General features: G+C 41.6%; 1 protein-coding gene across 1 annotated transcript in view; it reads left to right on the forward strand.

Annotated features, from left to right (window-relative positions):
- LOC121284946 (low-density lipoprotein receptor-related protein 1-like) overlaps positions 1-24,102 on the forward strand; it is a 1,922,347-nt gene that overhangs the window by 1,234,417 nt on the left and 663,828 nt on the right. Inside the window, exons 28-31 of the mRNA XM_041200912.1 lie at positions 1,820-1,951; positions 3,980-4,207; positions 6,493-6,667; positions 9,114-9,208. Of these exons, the coding sequence (XP_041056846.1) occupies positions 1,820-1,951; positions 3,980-4,207; positions 6,493-6,667; positions 9,114-9,208 (630 nt within the window). The remainder of the gene's footprint in view (positions 1-1,819; positions 1,952-3,979; positions 4,208-6,492; positions 6,668-9,113; positions 9,209-24,102) is intronic.

The following is a 24,102-nucleotide window of genomic DNA, read 5'->3' on the forward strand; positions in this document are numbered from 1 at the left end:
TATATAAAAACTTTATTTTGGAAATAAAGACACATCCTATCTCATGAGGCTGTATCACATGAGGGGACATATTTCATTAAATTTTTAATGTTTTTAATAATGTCTTTAAAAAGCACTTCAATCTCCCTGAGGCAGCAGGGAGATTGAAACGCTAAGCGCACTGGACCCAACTCTCCCTCCTTCTCCCGCCCGCATAGGTAGCGCTCAACACTGCTGCTCGTGATCCATACTGGGCGGGCCTTAATTGGCCTGCCCGAGCGAAATTGTGGTGCCGAACAGATCGCAGGCGGCAGTCAGCTCCGTGACCACTTGCTCCGGCCGAGCCCACCCGACGCATGGAAAATCCTGGCCAGCATCGATACTTCAAAATTGGCTGCAAAGCATTTTGAGACTCCTGAATACATGATAGGCATCATATACATGCAAGTCTCTATTTCTTTATACAAACATACGAACTAGGGGCAGGAGTAGGCCACTCGGCCCTTCAAGCCTGCTCTGCCATTCAATTAGATCATGGCTGATCTGATTGTCACCTCCCATCTACCTTGATAACCTTTCACCACCTCGTTAATCAAGAATCTGTCTAGCTCTGCCTTAAAAATATTCAAAGACTCGGCTTCCATTGCCTTTTGAGGAAGAGAGTTCCAAAACCTCGTGACCCTCTGAGAGAAAAAAAATTCTCTTCATCTCTGTCTTAAATGAGGGACCCCTTATTTATAAACCGTGACCCTTAGTTCTAGATTCTCCCACAAGAGGAAACATCATCTCTACATCCACTCTGTCAAGACCCCTCAGGATCTTAAACGTTTGATCAAGTCACCTCTTACTCTTCTAAACTCCTGTGGATACAAGCTTAACCTCTCCATCCTTTTCTCATAAGATAATTTGTTCATTCCTGGTATTAGCCTAATAAATCTTCTCTGAACTGCTTCCGAATGCATTTTTGTTGGTTTCTTAAGTGAAATGTTCTTAGTTTTTCCTGCTGGTAATGTGTAGCATAAGGACTGCATTAAAAAAATGATGCTACAATGCTCATTTTAGTACTTTGGAGACATGCTGGAAAGCTCATGAATTCACAGATAAATCTCTTCCGGTTTAACTCTATATTCTGGTTTCCTGAAGAACATGGGTTTTCTTATAGCAATGACACTAAATGACTAACAAACTTCAGGCACCAAAACACTCAGCACACCTTGCGTGTCAAGTAACAGCGCGGAATTATATGGCCCTGTCGTGGTGGAGGCAGGGCCGAAAATGCGACAAGTCATTCAAAAGTCCATTAACTTGAGCAGGATCGTAAAATCCCACCAGCATAAAATTATGCCCGTAGAAAGTTTATGACATGCTGACCACTTCAATTATGCTAACTGCCTTCTTGTTCTGAGAGTACCTTAATGGCTAATCAATACAGTGATATGGCTTTAAACCTTCTCGTTAACGATTTTATGAATAAAGCCAAGAATTTAGAAAATATCTATTTCAAGAAATAAACAAGATTGTAAATCGTGGGATGAAAGAGCAAGGTTAAATCTTTATTTGACATTGAGTTGGTTTTGAAATTGCTTTAATGGGTTTCAATTACAATATGGATTTTTAGGAACAATGTGTTCATGGGAACTTTTCCTCTGCCATTTTTATCGAATTACATTGTTGTGGTTTCGAATCAGCAGTGTCGTCATTAATGCAATTTGTATCTTATGTTTATCAGTTCTTCACAGTTTTTGGTAGAGCACTACAATTGTTATTTATACTTGTGTACTGGATGATTACTGTAACAGGAAAATCTGATAATGAATTGAAGTTGTGTTTATAATTACAGCACCAAATCCTTGTGAGTCTAATAATGGCAAAGGGCCATGTTCTCATTTGTGCCTGATTAATTACAATGGAACTGCTGCATGTACATGTCCTCATCTGATGAAACTGGCCCCCGATGAGAAGAACTGCTATGGTAAGTGCCTGGAAATCTGTCAAATCAAAATAAAGCCTCGAACTGATTTTCAATAACCACAAGAGTGCCTCCTTTACATTGCAGGCGTTCACTTGAGATGTATATTTGCACATAGTGCATTACACCATCTATTAACTTCTGTTATGTTAGGAAAGCTATTTTTAGAAGCTGGTGGTTTCAAGCTCCATTTCAGGACTGGAACACAAAGGGATAAAGGCCAGCATTTTCCGGTTCCGTCACGGGCGGGACCCACCACGGGCAAGGCGGCGCCCCAGCCAGAAGTCCATTGACTTGCAACGGGACCGGTAGATCGTGGCAGTGGACGGGTGCGGAAAATCCTGCCCAAAGTTTCTTGACAGATTTTTCTGGGAGTTTCTGTGCATTTCGCTCAAAATTGCCCAAGTTAGTGCAAAAGATTGCGGAATTCAAGTGGAAGCTAAGCCCAGCACAAATAGCGTTCCATGGTTTTTTGCACTGGTTTAAATAAACTTTCTGCTGGTAGGTGGTACCACCCACAAAACTGGTCCCACGCCAGGTCAAATTAATCACCATGTCAAGTTCCCCCTAATTGTGCCCATTTGCAGGCCTTTGGGGAGACCCTTAAAATAAATTATTTTTAGGTGCAGCAGCACTACTAAGCACTTAAAAACTTTTGAATATGAAATAATGAATTTACTAGGCAAGTGAACGCCGTACATCAATGAAATTTGTAAATAGCTCTGTGTAGTCTTCAATTACCTTAAATTGGGTTACTCGCTATTAGATTAGATACTAAAATACTTATTTTTTGTGATAAATCCATTCTTAGCTATATGCATAAAATTGAACAGATTGCCACACAAATATAATCCAGGAATCTTGTTTAATGGAAGAAGAAAGGACAATTGCGTTTTTAAATGCTGTCTGATTGCACTGGCTCATGGACGATTTTATGTTTATGATTGTACAAACTGAATCATAACTTAATTTCAGAAAACCAGCCCAACTCTGAGCACAATTTGCACCTGGAATGCCAATTACAGCCAAAATGGACCTTAACCCTATAACCTAGGCTGAATGTCATGGTACTGAGGAAGTTCTACATTGCTGGAGGTGCTTTTTTGTGGATGATATGTTAAATTGATGACCTGGTTGCCTGTCCAGTTCAATGCAAAAGATAACATGGCATTATCTAAGAATCAAAGAGTTCTCATGGTGCCCTAATCATCAATACGAACACCACCAAAATACATTCATTTAGCAGTTATTGCTGTTTTGTTGGACCATGCTGCACACAAATTGACTGTCATGTTTGCACCAGTGACTACACATCAAAAATACTTAATTGGCTGTGGAGTACATTGAACATTTCAATGGCATGAAAAGTGCTATGCAAATACAACTTTATTCTTTCGAGACAGTGTTGTCTTGCCTTAACCTAAATTTTTAAAATCGAAATATTAAAAAGAGACAATTGACTGACCTTAGCTGATTAGCTGGCTTTAATTATATTGTCTTATTGGCACTCATATGTGCAGTTAAACTAAAATTTTGCTTCACTTTCCACATTCCGCTTAAAGCCTAGTGAAATTTCTAAACATATTAATTTTGAATGGTTTTTCAATATTGTGGCCCATAGCAACTAAAGCAATTCTTCTCTCTAAGTTAATTAGTCAGAAGTTCAAATATTTGTCTTTCAGACTTGCAATAAAAGGAGAGAAAAAAGATAGGTTGTGCTACCATAGCCTTAGGGCTGTTTTTAATGTTATTTTGGATGGAATGGGTTTCATGGTATGTGTGGCTAATTGGTGATTAATTAAAAGTGAGTGAAAATGTAAAGGATTTTTAAAACATTTCTTAAAAAGAGAAGAAAAAATAGGTTTAATTTTCATGGTGCAATCTTTCCCTTTGAATTTCAGTGTTTAGAACTGTCTAATTGATTTAATATGTAATGCACTGCTCTCAAACTGACATAATGCTCAATCATTAGGCAGAATCAGCCGTATAATGCCTTTGAACAATATTGAGACTTTTCATTATTTTGTGCAGAGCAAAAGGAGTTTTTTATTTATTCACGAAATTCAGAGATCCGTGGAGTTGATGTTGATAATCCATACTACAATTACATAACACCATTTACTGACCCTGATGTCAGTCAAGTTAAAACAATTGATTTTGATGCATTAGAAGAGCGAATTTACTGGTCTGATTTAAAGCCCCGATTTATAAAGCGAGCCTTCATAAATGGCACAGGAATAGAAACAGTGGTCTCAGCAGGTAAGTGGGAATTAATGATGAAAGCTATATATAGCAGATGTTATGCTTTAAACCTTTATTATCCATAGTTAATGTTCTGATATAGGCATTAGACAGATGCAATGATGATACAAACAACTTACTGACAATTAAAATGTCTTTCGGTATGGGATTCTCTCTGGAATATGCAGCTAGTGAATTGTTGAGACCTATAGACAATCTATTTTCTATTCAATTTGTGAAGAATTGGTGGACTTATATCAAGACAATGATGGAGTGGTAGCGGCAGAGTTGAGGGGGCTGGGGGCAGGAATGGCTAGCAATCAGGCACCCCTGAATTAGGGAAGATAAAATCAACCACTAATGACTGCTATCCAGTGACCCCCCACAGAAAGTGATGTTGAGAGACCAAGATTGATTTTAATGGTGGCAACTTTACTGAAATGCCAATATTTATCTGCATCTGTAGAACTGCAAAGGGACCAGGCCTTCAGGAGAGGAAGGATGCGGGAAATGGTGGAGAAGCATCTCTGAGGAGAAAATTATTGGGATGGATGGAGACTGAACCAATTGAATTGGCAAATATAAATAGGAGCCTATTCTGTGATTCAAACCTATTACCGACAGATCAAAAGACAAATGCTCATTGCTTTTGCTCCATATAAAACCTTTCTTTTTGGCCTAAATTACTATTGATGACAATGTTGAGCATTTGGATATGTAGAGTGGAGTTTAATGTCATCCCCCGAGGCAGATTTGGAGGCAGGGGGACATTTAATCAGGTGGTAGGGTAACCACTTAAGGGCCTCATCTTGCCTCCGCTGATATGCAACCAGCAGCGGGTGGGGCAGTTGCCAGGCTGGGAGCTCAAAAAGCAAACCCTGTTGTGTTTGCTTGCAGGCTTCTGGGATGGGTTGAGGGGAGGGGCTGGTGGGGGGTGGGGGGTTGGGTCCCTCATTGTCAGACACTCAGTGCCAGATAAGGGGACCTGATATCGAGAAGTGGGGAGCCCACTAAGTGCCACCCCACTATTCTTTCTACCAGCCTCTCTGCACCCACCGCAGCAAATCTCTCCTCTTGACCTTTATCCCGCCCTCACTCTCACCTGTGGCCTCAGCCCCTTATTAATCCTGGACCTATGGTGGCTGCATCACTGGCAACAATCAGTGCTTCCCCAGTGATTGATTGTTAATATTGGCCAGTTAAGGGGCTGACCTTGCTTCTGCCAGTATTTTTCCCACAGTGAAGGAAGACCCGCTCCGTGTGGGAAGCCCAGCAGATTTGGCTGCATGGTCTGGTGTCAGACAGCGGTGGTAGGGACCCTACTTTACAGACTTCCTGGGCCCATTGGAGACACCCCCTCAAAGGTCATCCTCCCCCCACAACCCTCTTCCTCGACCTCCTGAAACTGGTCCCCACCTACTCTTCTCTCAACCCCCTCACCGAGACCCTAACCCAAGAGATGAGACTGCCTGTAGTCCCAGCAGTGGACAGCACCCCGACTGGCACGAGGGGACTAAAGAACTGCTGGCCAATAGAATTAGCTGCCAGGTCTCTAAGGCAGAACATCTTCCTGAGACAGGGATGGAAGTCTTGCATTAAAGCTGCCAACATAAAATCCAGTCCATTGATAACATACTGCGCCATTCAGCTGTTGTTGCTTTTTCCTCAAAATCTAGCCATAATTTTCTCATTTTTAGTCTTGTTTACAAATCTGGTAAAGTGACTTAGAAAACAAGTAACAAGTCAGTGGCAATATCTCATGTAAATGATTTAACAAATTGTTTTTGCAGTTTATACATTGCTATGTGCTAGTAGGATTGGCCATCATATCTGAAATAATAAGTGGTTGAAGTTTTTTGTTAGTAACAAAAGATGAAATGGAGAATTGTCTTAATGATACTCTTGGAAGAATCATTGCTGTTCAAAGCATGCACTTTGTTTAATATACATTTTAGAAATGATAATCTCCCATATCTTATCCATTTAACATACCTCAAAAGGCAAAACGTCTACTAGCAAAACAAGAGGTTGTGCCTTTGCAAGTGTTTCTTTGTGTTTTGTGAAATTCAAACAAGTCATCTAATAATGCCTAAGTTTAGGAGCACATCAATAAAAGTACATAGAAATTACAGCAGGGAAACAGGCCATTTGGCTCAGCTTAGCCTCTTCCCATTCTATTTACTTCCTCACACCCTATTGAAATATCCTCTCTTCATTTCTCATCTTATCTAGCTTTCCCTTAGTATTGATCATTTTTATAAGTAACTTTGTTCATTCACTAATTATATTCCTTTTGTTCATAGACCTGCCATACGCTCATGCACTTGCAGTGGATTGGATTTCCAGAAACATATACTGGACGAGTTCAGATTTAGAGGAAACACAAATAAATGTTGCAAGATTAAATGGATCCCTGCGGACTTCTATCATTCATGGACTTGACCACCCACAGTGTCTAATAGTTCACCCACTAAAAGGGTAAGCTGTTGTACATTATACCTTTTTGCTATAAGTAAAATAATTTAAGCTTTGAAAACAAAAACAGAATTACCTGGAAAAACTCAGCAGGTCTGGCAGCATCAGTGGAGAAGAAAAGAGATGACGTTTCGAGTCCTCATGACCCTTCGACAGAACTTGAGTTCGAGTCCAAGAAAGAGTTGAAATATAAGCTGGTTTAAGGTTTGTGTGGGGGGGAAGGAGGCGGGGGGGGGGGGAAGAGAGAGAGAGAGCAATTTAAGCTTTGCATTGTCCATGTAATGTAATCATTGCCATTTTAGGATCAGCTGAAGCACAGAAGTGTAAGTACGGTATAGGCGCAAATGAAGATTATGTTCAGATGGAAGGATTTATTTTTACAAACCAATTAGATTAAACACATTGGAATAGAAATAGGAATATAAATAGTCCCGATTTTACCTTGGAGCAGGATTTGGTTGAGTGCCAAAACCCCCCAAACTCAGTAGCATGAGGCTGGAAGATTTTATTTCCCAGGCCTCAACTGCATGCTACTGAAATGAGCATGAAGTGACTGCTAACTGGGAGATAGGAGAAGAAGTTCAGGCAGCAGGAAGAAAGTTCACCACATGCAGGTGACATGGGTAGGGTGTTTCAGGAAGGTCTTCAGGGACAGAAGGCCTAAGGTTTCCTTGGGGCTCTATAGGAGTCCTGCTACTCCTGCAGGATCTGCAAAACAATTTACTTTAATTGGCCTTTTCTAATCCCAGATCCTCCTCTTCTCTCCACCTGGCATTAAGGCTGCAATAAATTCCTTGCTCTTGCCAGTATTAAAATTACTGTCATGATACCATGAGGTCACAAGGGCACATTAAAATTAAAGGTGGGACATTGATGGGTAGGTCGCCTGTAAGTGCTCATTATTTTTTAGCCTTCAGTTAATATCTTATTCACTCCAAAGTTTATCCCTGACTCCCCATGGCTTCGAGCTTAACTAGTGATCTTCCTTGTCAAAATTTGTCAAAAGCTTCTCAGGCTTTCCCTCATCCGCTTGGGAAGTCGTATTGTCAAGGAAGTTAGTTGAGAAGGATCTGAATTGATTAACTTGTCAGGTGACAGATAGATGAATTGACTAAAAACCGTTTGAAAATGTTTTCAGCAGCTATCCCTTTGACCATGTTTGGCTGGTCCAGACTACAAACAGTTTGCACTCTGCTTATTAGGGCCATGAAAATAAATTAGAGGGCCTCCCATAATGAAACTGGAATGCCTGAGCATTGCCCATTAGAACAGGCTCTGAAAGGGAGGTACAATTCTTATTCAAAAATCTTTGCTTGAATCTGCTTCAACCTTGTCTTTTGCCACCTTTTCTGCCCTCTCTCATTCCCTCTGGTAAAACCTGCCCTATAGGTGGTCTGCAAGCCTTTAACTGCTTGTTGATATATTCCAGACTTGCTTTTCTCCAGCACACTGAGCTTACCAAACATTATTGCTCTCCAACACACCCCTTTTTATTCTTCTAAAAGCTAAATGTTCATGCATCCCAGGAGTCCCATTCAGATGGCCCCACACAACAAAAATCTTCCTAGCACTCCCCAGAATCTAGCCAACCCCCATTCCCAATTTCTTGACACTTAGCTCCACTGAGTCATCCCAGAACCTCCGTGTGGTAGATGCTAGGAATGTTCCCCACACAGGCCCCACAACTCAACACATTTACTGCTGCCTTACCCTGCAGTCCCAAAATGCACTCAAATCCTATAACTTTCCTTTTCCCCTAAGCTGCTAAATATTATGACAATCTCAGTGTTATAAAATCTCAGCATTCCCAACACAAAAATACTCACTTGTAGCAACAGCATTATCAACTGTATGATTATTCACTATTCTTTCTCAGTATGTAGGTCTCAATGTCCAGGCCAGTGTTTTTTGCCCATCCCAAATTACCCTTGAAATGTTGGTGGGCCTTCTTGAACTTTTGCTGATGATCTATCTGCTGAAGGTGTGCACACAATGCTGTTGAGTAGAAAATTCTGAAACATTGTCCCAATGACAGTGAAGAAACAGTGATGCACCTCCAAGTCAGATGACATATGACTTTGAGGGCAATATGATAACGGGCAGATTATCAATATTTCTTTTGCTTTTCTCCATCCTATGCGGTGTGCAGGTGTGTGCTGGAAGAGTACAAAGTTCAAGAATAGCTATCCAAAACAGTCAGTGCACTTAATATTTTAGAAGTGGTGCATTTGACTTCAAATAACGGCAAATAGTTTGCTCCATTTGTCTGATATAAGGATCCACCAGCGAAAAGCTGTAATGATGGGGCCAGAATTATACATTAATCCAAAAACAACCCAGGTCAAATAAGCAAAGCACCTTGAAGTATTACAGAAGTTTATAATATAAAACATTTTGTGTGATTAGTTTTAAACTTTAGTCAATATATGCACTGTTTTCTCTCTTACAGAAAACTCTACTGGAGCGATGGGCACAATATCAGTTCAGCAAACATGGATGGTAGTAACATCAAGAATCTTTTTTCAAATCAAAGGGAGCCTGTTGGTAATTCAAACATTTACCCTTTTCAATTAATTCAGTTGTGATATTGTTATGTCACCATGGTGACAAAATTACTATTTAATGGCTTAGTTTGTGAATCAGTAATTGGTTGTGGTGTATACATAATAAATAACTATGCGTTAAAATAATGTATTTGCAAACAACACTTGCAGCAATCAAGAGTTTTAGTTATAAAATAAAATTGACTAAAGATTTTTTGAAACTTCAGTAATAACCACATTATTGTTTGAGAAAGCAGGCATTTGCTTTTGATAAGAGGCAGTAGGCATAAGTTTTTTCATCAGGATCAATTCCATAAATAGCTTGTTTTATGATAATGACTTCACACACAAATAATTTACACACCAATGGATTCTTTATGTACTACAGTTTCAATTACTAGGAATATCTTTATACTTCAAACGTACATATCTTTATTTGAGGAGAATACACATCTAGTGGATAAAAGTGAGTAGTGGATCTTGTACACCTAGACTTCATTGACACTGTCTCACATAACAAATTGGTCAACCAGGTATATGCTAGGGACTACATGACAAAGTATTAGGCTGAATCGAAACTTGGCTGGAAATTAGACAATAAAATGTGCTAGTTTTATGATGGGACATAAGATTGGTATTTCACATTTGCATCATTGGTTATTAATGATTCAGCAATAGCATTCTTACCTCTGATTCAGATAGTTTTGGATTCAAGTCCCAGAGAATAGAGCACAAAATCTAGGCTGACCTGCCAATGCAGTACTGAAGAACTGCTGTGCTGTCAGGGTTATCATCTTTCGAGTGAGACGCTAAAACTAAGACCTGACTGCCCTCTCAATTGGATGTAAAAGATTCTTTGGCAACATCTTGAAGAAGAGCAGGGGAGCTCTACACAGTGTTTCTACACATTTATCCTCCAATCAGCATCACTGAAAAAAAACAGATGATTGGTCATATCGCATTGCTGTTTGTGGGACCTTGCGATGCTCAAATTGGCTGTCCTGTGTCATACAATCTAGCAGTGACTGTATTTCATTGGTTGTAAAGTGCTTAGGTGTATCCCAAACTTTTGCCAGTCTTTCTTTTCACTGCTCCCAATTTAGTGTCAGGTGCAAACTTTGGGCATTGTCTGTGGGCTGACTGTTCTGTTCAGCATTGCCGATGCGTAAAATGACGCACGGTAATGTCGGGACCGAGCATCATTCCAATCTTTTCAGTTCAGTGGGCGCGCACCAGAGTCAGCTGCACGCCCGCCAAAGAGTCACTGGCCTGTTAAGGCCATTAATCACCTAATTAAAGTCATCTTAAGGTTGGCGGGCAGGCAAAGAGCCCAGGCAGCCTTCGCATTTCTCATGAAATCTCATCCATGGGGGTGAAGGGTTTATAAATTAAATAAAAAATTTTATTAAAATTCATAAACATGTCCCAACTCATGTGACACTGTCACATCCGGGGACATGTCTGCATAATTTTATTTCTTTATTTTAAACATGCTTTCAGTTTAATTTAATCTCCCTGAGCCAGCTCCATGCCTCAGGGCGATTTCTGCGCTCCTTCACCCCGACTGCCCCCCCCACCCCGCCCACACAGGTAGCACTGAGCACTTCCAAGTGCACATTACGCTGATCTGGCCTTAATTGGCTCGCCCACATAAAATGGCGGCATGCAGCTGATCATGGGGTGTGATCGGCTGCGCACCCGCCCACGCCAGCTACCGCTCAGCCCGGCCGATGGGGAGAAAATTCTCCCCTATGTTTTTTATAAGTGTCTTAAATTTGTAAATGACACCAAGTTGGTTGCAGTTGCTAATTTGCTAACTAATGTACAAGAATATAAAGAGACTTGGACAGGCTAAATCAATGTGCAGATTCAATTCAACATAAATTAAAGTTGTGAGATTTAGCAGAACAAGTAGAAAATACAGAATACACAATAAATAATGTGCTGAAGATAGTAGAGAGGAAAGGGATCTGTGGTTTTGGTGATAATCATTAAAGCTCGTCAATATAGTGTCATCTCGACAAAACAAATAACATGCTGGAAGGTAAAATTGACTTATAAGTCGAAAGGAGTCATTGTGAACTTTAATCTAGCCATGCTGAGGTTGCATTTGGAACATCGGGCTGGATTTTACAAGGCACCATGGCCTCTGTCCACTCGGCTAAAATGTCAGGGGGAGGAGCCCGTCCACAATCCCGTTGGCTGCCCTGCATGCCTCCTTAAAGTAAGTAAAGGACTAAGAAGGGAGATGCTATGTTTAGGGCAACAAAGTAAAATAAGAACTGAAGGTACCTTTTTTTTGTAAGAGCATTATAATATTTTGGGACAGATTACAAGTGGGGATGGCGGTGCATGTTAAGGCAAGTTTCAGAAATGAATGGTGTGAAATCCTATTAATAAAGGGGATATTAAAGGATTATTAGTGCCAGAAACACCTTAAGGAACCTCCTATGGGCCCTTGGTTCTTCTAATATTGGTCCCCCAAACTGCCCTTGCCCAACAGCACCCTGTGCCACTGAAGCTGCCAGCCTTCGTGCATGGCACGGTTGACCCCATCACGGGCAAACTACAATTAAATGGTCAGTTAAGGGGCTCAATAGGCCCAAGGGCAGGAAGGCTGCCTGATGCCTCCTTCATCACACCATTGCCCCCCATCTCCACACAAGTCGAGGACAGGCAGGCCGCCCACTGGGCTGTACGAGGCCCCCATCTTCAAACCTACCAATCAGGGAGCATAAAATCCAGCCCATTAGTATGGGAAAGTGTTTTGCCCGATGTCTGCCCGATGTCTTCCCATTGCCATGTCATTTTGCCAATGGCAGTGAAGGAAACAGATTGACTGTCCACCGAGAGCCCAACTGAGCCACTTAAGTGGCCAGTTAAGGGCCCCTTCCCGGTTGCCATTTTACTCAGGTCAAGAGGAACCACTGCTGTGTGAGGAGACCACAACACTGAAGTCTGGTGACTCCCCAGTGGGCTCTGGGGGGGGTATGCCCTCCTTTTTGGCCCTCCATGAGCCACAAAAAGGTCCACCGGTGGCACTGGCTACACCTGGAGCAATGGCTCTGCCTGTCCTCAGTGACTCATTCGCCACCTCACATCATTACCGATCACTGGGGCCTGCCTGTATGGCCCTAGGGACCCCAGACCCCACTTTGATGACCCCAATCCTTAATGTTCAATGGCATTACCATCACTGAATCCCCCACTATCAACGTCCTGGGGGTTACCATTGACCAGAAACTGAACTGGATTAGCCATCTAAATACTGTGACTACAAGGGCACGTCAGAGGCTAGGAATGGTGTGATGAGTAACTCACCTTCTGACTCCCCAAAGCCTATTCACTATATACAAGGCACAGGTCAAGAGTGTGATAGAATACTCCCCACTTGCCTAGATGAGTGCAGCTCCCACAACACTCAAGAAGCTTGACACCATTCAGGACAAAGCAGGTCACTTGATTGGCACCACATCCACAAACAGTCACTCCCTCCACCACTGACGCACAGTAGCAGCAGTGTGTACCATCTACAGGATGCCTGCAGAAATTCATCAAGGCTCCTTTGACAGCACTTTCCAAACCCACAACCACTACCACCTAGGAGGACAAGGGCAGCAGATAGATGGGAACACCACCACCTGAAAGTTCCTCTCCAAATCACTCGCCATCCTGACTTGGAAATATATCACTGTTCCTTCACCATCTCTGGGTCAAAATCCTAGAACTCCCTTCCTAGCAGCACAATGGATGTATCTACACCACATGGACTGCAGCGGTTCAAGAAGGCACCTCACCACCTTCTCAAGGGCAACTAGGGATAGGCAATAAATGCTGGCCTAGCTAGCAAAGCCCACATCCCGTAAATGAATAAAAAAAACTGGCCATTCCATAGGCGCAGATCCAGCAATGGCCACTGCTAGTGCTCGCACTACTGAGGCTGCTGATCTGCCAGCCCCTCTGAATGGGCCAGCAGCACCTGGGAGCAGGCCACCATCCAAATTATAACAGCAACTCCAGTGGCAGTCAGTTAATTGGCTATCACTGTAACACATTGTGAACCATTACTTTGTAAGAAACCTTCCCAAGATCACAATCGCCCATTGGCACATCTACTTGTATATTCTAAATGCAAATAATAGCTGTATAAAAGACCAATATAATACCACCCGGTCTAATTATATTCTCACACACTTGCTGTTTTCAATGGAAGAAATAATATTTCAGCAGAATCTGCTGGTGCAGGGAAGTTATCATGAGTGGTCATTCAATTTATAAATAAATAAATGGTTTTGCAATTCAATCTCTGGCAGACAAATAGACAGCTCAGCATAATTTAGAGGGCAAAGGCAGTTATTTAAGATCATACTTCTTTAATTTAACCTCAGTGGTCTGTCCTGAGGAGGATTTTTTCTAGTTGTTTATGTTGCAGTGCTATTAATATTTTTGAAAATAATTTTCTCTGGCCTTTCCTTTTAGCAGAAATTCAGATTAATTAAAGCAAACTTGATTTAGGTGATACTTGGGATAAGGCAGGTCTATGATTCAAAGGTTTGAATTTCGCCCTTTAATTCTTAAAGAAAAGCTTTCTGAAGTTTCTATCAGCAGAAGATACACGCACAGTCCTGCTACTGGCAGCAATCAGAAGTATCCTTCCATGATGTATCTGTGATATTTCTTATACTTCTTTTGATGTTGCTCCTGTGTGATCTGCCTCTAACTTTGCAACATGATCCTTTTACATTATAAAAAAGGAACATGTTGGCAGATGGCAAAGACATCAAATGTGAACTAGAATGGAGGAGGCAGGCACAGTGCCGCTCTACAAAAACTTAAGTCACAAAAATAATCATTTCACAGCATATCCCTCACAGTTCGAGTTGTTGCCTCGGAATTGATATGTAAGTGCATTATCACATTTTCAAGATGCCTCAAAGTGCTTCTTATCAATTACTTCTTGAAGTCACTCTAAAGTTCCCCTTGCCCTAGCCCTGTACTTGCATCCTTCTCTAGTTTCTCTCGTGTTTTTCCTCATGCCCTTTCTAAGCTCATTTTGTCCACAACTCACTTCCTACTCCCTTGACCCTAATTCCACCAAACTGTTCACGATATAACTTCCCTTCCTGATCCCCATGTTAGCTGATATTGTTAATAGCTCTGCCTCTTCAGGTATTACCCCTTTCTTCAAATCTGCTATCATTACCCCGGTCCTCAAAAAAACAAACCTTGACTCTACTGTCCTTTTAAACTACCATTCCATCTCCAACCTTGCTTTCCTGTCCAATGCTGATGAACATATTGACACTTTCCAAACCCATGGTCAGCTTTCCCAGAACTCCATGTTTCAATCCCTCCAAGCAGGTTTCTACCCTGCCACAGTACCAAAACAACTATTATCAAAGTCACGAATGACATCCTATGTAACTGTGACAAAAGGTAAACTACTCTTCCTTGTCCTTCTTGATCTGTCTGCAGCTTTTCACATGGCTGACCACTCCACCCTTCCCCTGCACCTTTCCACTTTCACCGAACTGGGTGGAACTGTACCTGCCTGGTTCCATCTTTATCTTTCTAATCATAGTCAGAGTATCATTTGCAGCTTTTCCTCTGGTGTCCCACAAAGATCTATCCTTTGTTGCCTCCTATTTCTCATCTACATGATGCCCCTTGGCGACAGCATCCAAAAGCATGGCTCGAGTTTTCACATGTACACTGCTGGGATTCAGCTCAACATCGCCACCACTTCTTCTGACTTATCCACTATTGCTAAATTACCAGACTGCTTATCCTACATCCAAAACTAGATGAGCAGAAATTTCATCCAATTAAATATTGGAAAGACTGAAGCTATTGTCCATGATTCCAGTTCCAAATTCCATTCCCAAGCCACCATGTCCTTCCCTTTCCCTGTCAATTGCCTGAATCGAAACCAGATAGTTTGCAACCTCAGTGTCCTAGTTGACCTCAAGTGAGCTTCCAACCACACATCTGCGCCATCACTAATGTCAATCCATCCCTTTGCCAGATTTTGCCTTTGCCTCAGCTCATCTGCTGCTGAAACCCTAATTTATGTCTTTATTTCCCCCACTATTCCAATGCACCCCTCGCTGGTCTCCCACATTCTACCCTCCATAATGTTGAGGTCATCTAAAACTCTGCTGCCTGTGTCCCCACTTGCACCGAGTCCCATTCATCCATCACCCTCTGATCTACATTGGCTCCCGGTCAATCAACACATTGATTTTAAAAACTCCATGTATGTTCTCCAATTCCTCCATGTTATTAGCCTTCCCTATCTCTGTAATCTCCACCAACCCTACAGCCCCCCAAGATATATGCGCGCATCTATTTTTTCCCTCTTTGAGTATCTCTGAATTTAATTGCTTCATCATTGGTGGCCGTGTGCTTCAGATACCCAGGCTCCAAGTTCTGGAGCTCCCTCCCTAAATCTCGTTGTCTCTATACCTCTTTCTTCATTTACGATACTCCTTAAAACCGACCTCTTTGACCAAGCTTTTGGCTATCTTCCCTAATATCACCTAAACTGGCCTCGTATCCAAATTTGCTTTGTAGTGCTTCTGTGAAGCATCTTGGGACATTTTATTATTTTAAAGGTGCTATAAAAACATAAGTTGTTGTGTGGTGACTATTGCTATGCAAGCAAATATAAAAACAAAAAACTGCGGATGCTGGAAATCCAAAACAAAAACAGAATTACCTGGAAAAACTCAGCAGGTTTGGCAGCATCAGCGGAGAAAATCTCCACCGATGCTGCCAGACCTGCTGAGTTTTTCCAGGTAATTTTGTTTTTGCTGTGCAAGCAAATTTTGGTAGTTTTAGTTAAGGGAGAAATGTTGGCCAGGAATCAGAAGAATGTCTTGCCCTTTTTCAAAAAGTTGCAGGGGATCTTCTATCCCAGCCTGAACAGAAGAGCGAGCCTTGATACAACATCTCACTTGAAAAGGTTGCATTTTCAAAAACTATTCTGACATGTCTGCCTGGATTATGTGATCAAATTATGGAGTGAGGCTTGAACCCATGACCATTTGACTCAGACAAGGTCACTTGACACTTACGGCTGCACCCCAGTTCCTGATCATGTCCTATTTTTATTTCAACTGGGAAATTAGGGGTGGGCAATGAATCCTGTCCTAGCCAGTGATGCCCACATCTTGTAAATGAATTTTAAAAAAATTGAACTCAGCAAGTTTGTATTGAGATTGCTGTTAGCTACACAAAACCAATCTGTCAGGAGCTCAGGTTACTAGCATATGCCATCAATGTCAATATGAAAGCAGCTTTAATTACTCCAGACCAATATCTTTCCCAATGTTACTGGAACCTATCTTTTTTGATGGCTGTTGCAGCTGTACAAACCCCTTTCGATTGCATTCAGAGATTTGCAGGCTTTTCCCCCAACTTATAGCTGACTCTAGTTGTACCATCTGGCTCAATACTACTATGTCTAACTCTAAATGGAATACCCTTTAACACCTTACCAGCAACAAACAGCACCATCTCATGTCAGTTAACACTAGAACTGCATCTATCAACAAAATTGAGTATGCAATATAAATTAAAAGCAAAATACTGCTAATGCTGACTATCTGAAATAAAAACAGAAAGTGCTAGAAAAATTCAGCAGGTCTGGCGGCATCCGTGGAGAAAGAGTTAATATTTTGAATCCAATACAGCTCTTCTTCAGAACCTAATGTAAATATAAATTTCAAACGCTGTTTTGTAGTACAGAGCTTGAGTATTGCTGAAAAAGGGGACATGCTGTCGAAATCATTCATTTTGCACTCATCAGGACAGATTCGTAAGAATACCAATTCTGAAGGGAACAACAATTTATACTGCATGAAAAGAGAGTGCTGATTAGCTGGCAAGTGGACTCAGATTGGTAGAGGCATTGCCATGGAATGAATCTACATATATCCACACACTGGGCCCTGACCTTTGCAAACAGAAATAGCATGTTCATACATCATGCCTTTTTCAACAAACCAAAAGCTTGAGGGGGTAGGGGGGCAGCCAATCACTCATTCATTCCCCAAGGCAATGCCTGGACTAATCATAGTTGATTTGCCTGGTTTGAATTTAAGCAAAGCTTGGCAATTAACCGTTCCCTGGTGCATTCTCCATTACAATGCCTCTACCAATCAGAGTCCACTTGCCAACCAGTCAGCACTCTCTTCTCTTGCAGCAGAAGTTGGTGTTTCCTTTGGAATTGGTGTTCTAGCAAATCTATCCAGATGAGTGAAAGATGAAAAGCTTCAACGGCATGTCTCTTTGCTTAACAAAAAATTTCAGTATAAATTGTCCATGATCTGCTTCCTGTCCTTGTTAAACTTCACACTAAATGTAGTTTACCAGACATACTAGCACACTAAGACCCAGAACTGCCCATAATAGTTGTTGCAGATGCGTCTGCGACTGGACAAGGAGCAGTACTCTTTCAAATCCAGAAAGATGCAACATGCAGACCAGTACATAATGCATCTCGGTCATTGACTGACATGGAACAAAAATACTCTGTAATTGAAATAGAGGAATTAGCAGCCACGTGGGTCTGTGAGAACCTTATTAAATATTAAAGAACCAGTAACATGCCAGCTAGAGTCCAGAGATTTTGGCTGTGACTCATGAGATTCAATGACCAAATATGCCAAGGCAAATAACAAACAACAGCAGATGCATTATCACACATTTCTGTTGAGAAGCCTGAACAGGAGGACATAAAGTTCATTGAGGATATATAGTCATATACCTCATTGACTACAGAATTCCCACCTGCAACAACACAGCGGCTGAATGATACCTGACAAGCACAAAAAGCAGATGAAAAATGTGGTAAAATTAGAGAATACTGCAAAAATGGATGGCCAGAATATGTTCCAAACAATCTCATCCTGAAACAACACTTTAAGCAACAAAGACATTTCAACGTTGTGGATCACTTGCTAACTTATGATGAGAGGTTGGTCATACACATGGACGGCAGTGGTTCAAGAAGTCAACTCACCACCAGTTTCTCAAGGGCAACTAGGGATGGGCAATAAATGCTAGCCCTATGGATAAAGGAAAAAAAAACAAGAATCCTCAGACTTGAGATCCTTCAGGGAATGTATTACAGGCATTACAAAGTGTGATGCTGGAGTTCGGTTTGAGGCCAGGGATCTCAAAATCACTAGGGGAAAAGATTTTGCACTGCATCAGATTTTCAATCCCATGCAAAGAGCAAAAAGAACTGCTGATGGTTATCCTCATTTCCAGTCAGACTGTGGGAATGAGGGTTGCCAACTCCGGCTGGCCATATCCTGGAAAATGTCGGCGCAGAACCATGGATATGGCACGAGCTCGTGAGCACCTTCGGGGAGGTAAAGTCCAAACCCCTGGACATTAGCGGGAGGGGGGTGGGTTTCTTTGATGCATATGAAAGTACTTTGTATCCTAGCTAATCCCATTGGAACCACAATCAAATGCCCTTTAAAAAAGCCATTGCTGAATCTTCATCCCCTCCAGCACAGACCCCAGTCTTTCCACTTGCTCCCCCCAACACACACACACACAAAATAGGCAAGGCAGCAAGCAGCTCAGGTCAACAACATGTGTGGCCATGACGTAATATGCTATGTCATTACTCTGGCTGCACCTATGCATGAGTGCTGCCGACCCTGCCTATGAAATACCTTTCAGTGAAATGGACTCAAGCTGTCGGGATGGAAGTTAATGGGTTAATGGGGAATCCTATCATTTTACAATTTCCCGGATTGCTTTTAATAGCCTCTAGGAGATTGGGGATGATTCTGGCAGTCTCCCGGGAGGGTTGGCAATCATAGTGGGAGTGTCTTGGAATGGACTTCATGACCGGTCCTGGGCCCGCCTGCCACGTCCGCCCGCCAAGGTAAAAATCCTGGCCTATATATAGATTAAAATCTCCCATGACTATTGTTGTTTCTTTCTGACAAGCTCCCTTTATTTCTTACTTTATGCTCCATTCTACCATGTGGTTACTATTAGGGGCCTGTACGCAACTCCCACAAGTGACTTCTTGCATTCACCATTCCCCGTCTCTACCCAAACCGTTTCCACATTCTGGTTTCCTGAACTTAGGTCATCCCTCTCTATTGTGCTAATACCATCATTAACTAATAGAGCTAGCCCTCTACCTTTTTCTTGCTTCCTGTCCTTCTTAAATGTCCTGTACCCTTTAACATTCAGGTCCCAATCCAGGTCCTCCTGTATCCATGTCTCCGTAACAGCTATCGAGTTGTACTTAGTTATTTTTATGTGCGCTTTCAGTTCATCTGTTTTGTTTCGAATGCTTCATGCATTCAAATACAGGGCCTTTAGTTTTATGCTTCTATTCTTTTTATAACCTCTAGCCTCATCTGTTGATTTACAGTTAGATTTGTACTCTCTATCCCTTCCTGTCACGGTCTGTTTTTCATTTCCTGTAATAATACCTTTCTATTTTGCCTTGTCTCTACTCTTTGATTTACCACATCTTCCCCAATTGTTACCCTTGCCAACACTACTTAGTTTAAAACCCTCTCTACTCCCTTAGTCATGCAGCATGCATGAACACCGGTCCCAGCGCGGTTCAGGTCTAGACCGTCACAATGGTACAGATCCCACTTTCCCCAGTATTGGTGCCAGTGCTCCACAAACCGGAACCCACTTCTCCCTCACCAGTCTTTGAGCCATGCATTCATAGAGTCATAGAATTTTACAGCACAGAAAGAGGCTCTTCAGCCCACTGAGTCTGCACCAGTCATCAAACCCCTATCTAATCCCATTTTCCAGCACTTGGCCCGTAGCCTTCTATGCTATGTTGTTTCAAGTGTTCTTCTAAATACTTTTAAATGTTGAGAGGGTTCCTGCCTCTATCACCCTTTCAGGCAGTGAGTTCCAGATAACCCCGCCCTCTGGGTGAAAAAAATTTTCATCAAATCCCCACTAAACATCCTGCCCCTTATCCCATTCATCTCCCTAATTTGATTTGTCCTATGCCAATTTGCATGTGGCTCAGGTAATAATCCAGAGTTTATGACATTTGAGGTTCTGCTTTTTAATTTGGTGCCAAGCTCATCATACTGACTGTGCAGAACCTCCTTCTTTATCTTGTCTATGTCATTGGTACCAACATAGACCACATTGACTGGGTTCTCCCACTTCCACTACAAGTTCCTCTCTAGCCCTGAGTAGGTGTTCTGAACCCCAGTGCCAGGCAGGCAACGCAGCTGTCTGGGCTTACACTGTTTGCTGCAGAGAATGGTGTCAATCCCTCTGACTATACTATCTCCTACTAGCACTTTATTTCTTGTAACTGCCCCCGCTTGAATTGCTTCCTCTACCACAGTTCCATGGCCAATTAGCTCATCCACCCTTCAGCCTCCACTCTCATCCAAACAAGCCGAAAAAACCTCACCTGTTAGACAATTGCATGGGCTGAAGCACCTGCACTCCTGCCCTCTGGGTCCCCTTCCCTGACCACTGACCAAATCAGAAGATTCCATCCTAAGGGGTGTGACTGCCTCCTGGAATAAAGTGTCCAGGTAACTTTCCCCCTCTCTGATGTGCCACAGTGTCTGCAGCCTCCAGCTCATTAACTCGGAACCAAAGTTCCTGCAACTGCAAACACTTATTGCAGATGTGTTTGGATGACAGTGGTACCCAGAAGCTCCCACATCCTGCAATTGCAGCACATCACCTGCCCCGTCATCTCCAATATGTGTTAATTAATTGATTGCTAATTAATTAATTATAATTAATAAACCTTACGCTTCCCAATAGGTTTTGGCATTGCCAGTAAACTTTACAAGACTGATAAAACTAATAATTCATTGCATCATGAACTTTTCTTTTCTGGACTAACTTTTAATGCGACACCTTATCAATGCCTTCCAGAAATCTAATTACTGTATATCAACAAGTATCCTGTTCTTCCACATATGCTCATGCCATTTTTAAAAGTAACTGATACGAAGAGAATAAGGGTGAAGGAGGATGAGTATCACACAAATCAGACTGACAATCAACGCCATAACATGCATAATTTACCAGAACTCCAATTAAATTAATCAGTCTGCATTCGAGAACAGAATCAAGAAGACCAAGTGTTGGAAAAGGCACAAAGTTGGAGTTCTTAACTTGTAGAAATGAAAATGATACAGTGGGGAGAAATAAAAGCACACTTATATCTCTAAGTTTAAGACTATAAATGGAATGGACTAACTAACCATTTGATTGGGAAGACAGCTTGAACAGAGAACCAATAGTCTCTGATGATTTGCATACTACTCTTCAGAGTTTGAGAGAGAACATGGAGAACTTGAACCCTGTGCAACCTCCAAAAGAGCTGAGATCAAGGTCAGGGAGATTGACAAAACCACCACAATGCTTATCTCTGTGAACCAGAGACTTCAGGGGGAGATGTAGGATAATATAAGTAATGTATTTATTGGAGCCACAGACTTGGAGGGCAATGATGTATCAAGGGTTAATATTAAATATGTAAATATATAGTCTACTTCATCAGTGATGTAAGATTACATGACAGAGCATGGAGAATGATAGTTCTATTTAGAATCTCATGCTACATCTGTATTGTACATATTTATTATAATGTTCACAAAAGGTCATGTTTACCAAAAGCTTTGTCTCCAGCATTATCTGTAAGTCCAGGTTTAAGACCCAAACGATGATATCAGGCCAAAAATTCTATGTATTCACTTTTTCTTCCATCAGTAATATTTTGCTTTGCTGCACAACTATGGAGATACTGCTTTTCCTTAATTACCTTGAATCTGTTCCCAGGTTGCAACTGGAAACTGACCTGAAGCTCTATTGATTGAGCCTTTGCACTCTCTCAGCTCTGCCATCTCTTTATATTTCCATGGAGCGATATAAACAATCCCTTATGTAATTTAAATGCTCGAGAGTGAAATATTGACTCTATCTTAAAGCTCAGAAATAAACTTCAGTCAGAAAATAAACTTTTTTAATGTGGGTTCCAACCCAAGTCAACCTTGTTTTAGTCGGTCCAGCTTTCTGCTCAGTATCACTATCTATTTACAGAGTTCACATTGTCAGGTAGAATTTCTCCACCATGTGCATGACCTATTCACGACTGAAAACAGAAAAAGTTGGATATATTCGGTAAGTCCTGTAGGCATACAGAGGAAAGTTAATATTTCAGGTCAATTGCCTTTTACCAGAACTTGAAAATGTGGTGATGCAATAGATTTCAAACAAGTACAAAGGCAAGGAAAGATGGGAGGGAGAAAAGAACAAAAGAAAAGGTTTGCAAGAATGGAGAGCAAGAGTTGATCAAATGACAAAGAGATGATGGTGGAAAGTAAAAGGGGATGATAATGTGATATGTGAAGAAACAAAAGATGTTTCTAGAGGAGCATTTCTCACTGTTATATTTTCTAGTTCTGACAAAGGGTCAGTTACCTGCAATTTTAAAATTTAAAGGTACAATGATAATCATGGGGGATTTTAATCTACAGATAGACTGGAAAAAATCAGGTGGGCAAAGGTAGTCTAGATGAGGAGTTCATAAAATGTTTTTGGATAGTTTCTGGTTGGTTCCAGCACATTCTGGAACCAAGCAGAGAGCAAGCTATACTAGAACTGGTACTGAGCAATGAGATGGGATTAATTGATAAACTCATAGTGAAAGCACTCCTATGTAGCAGGAATCATAATATGATTGAATTTTACCTTCAGTTTGAGGGAGAGAAGAGTGGGTCCAAGATTAGTATTATAAACTTAAATAAGGGAAATATGAAGGCATGAAAGCAGAGTGAACTATCTAATAAGGTTAATGGATAGGCCCATAGAGATGCAATGGCAGATTTTTAAAGGGATATTTCAGGATACACAGAATAGATACATTCCAAATGATAAGGAAAACTTCCAAGTGGAGAACCTGCCATCTGCGGTTAACTAAAATAGTTAAAGATAGCATCAGACTTAAAGAAAAAGCATATAATTGCGGAAAGGTGGGTAGCAGGTCGGAAGATTGGACAGAACATAAAGAACAGCAAAAAATGACAAAAAGATTAGTAAGGGGTTGGGGGGGGGGGTGGGAATTAGAGTACTAGAGAAAACTAGCTAGAAATATAAAGACAGATAGTAAGAGTTTCCAAAGATACTTAAATCAGAAAAGAGTTAACAAAGTGAGCATGGTCCGATAGAAAATGAGTCTGGGGAATTAATAATGGAAATTAAGGAGATGGCAGATGAATTGAACAGGTATTTTGCATCAGTTTTCACTGCAAGGATACAAGTAACCTCCCAGGAGTAGTTGTATTTTTTTTATTATTCATTCATGGGATGCAGGCTTCACTGGTTAGGCCAGCATTTATTGCCTATCTAGAATAGCACTTGAGAAGGTGGTGGTGAGCTGCCTTCCTGAACTGCGGCAGTCCATGTGGTATAGGTATGCCCAAAGTGCTGCAATTGAGGAAGTTCCAGGATTTTGACCCAGCGACAGTGAAGGAACGGTGATATATTTCCAAGTCAGGATGGTGAATGACTTGGAGGGGAACTTCCTGGTGGTGGTGCTCCCATGCACCTGCAGCCCTTGTCCTTCTAGATGGTTGCCGGCATGGGTTTGGAAGGTGCTGTCTAAGGAGCCTTGGTGAATTTCTGCAGTACATCTCGTAGATGTTACACACTGCTGCTACTGTGCATCAGTGTTGGAGAGAGTGAATGTTTGTGGATGGGGTGCCAGTCAAGTGGGCTGCTTTGTCCTGGATGGTGTCAAACTTCTTGAGTGTTGTGGGTGCTGCACTCATCCAGGCAAATGGAGAGTATTCCATCACACTCCTGATTTGTGCCTTGTAGATGGTGGACAGGCTTTGGGGTGTCAGAAGGTGA

The sequence above is a fragment of the Carcharodon carcharias genome, chromosome 12 (assembly GCF_017639515.1).
Source record: "Carcharodon carcharias isolate sCarCar2 chromosome 12, sCarCar2.pri, whole genome shotgun sequence".
Lineage (NCBI taxonomy): Eukaryota > Metazoa > Chordata > Chondrichthyes > Lamniformes > Lamnidae > Carcharodon > Carcharodon carcharias.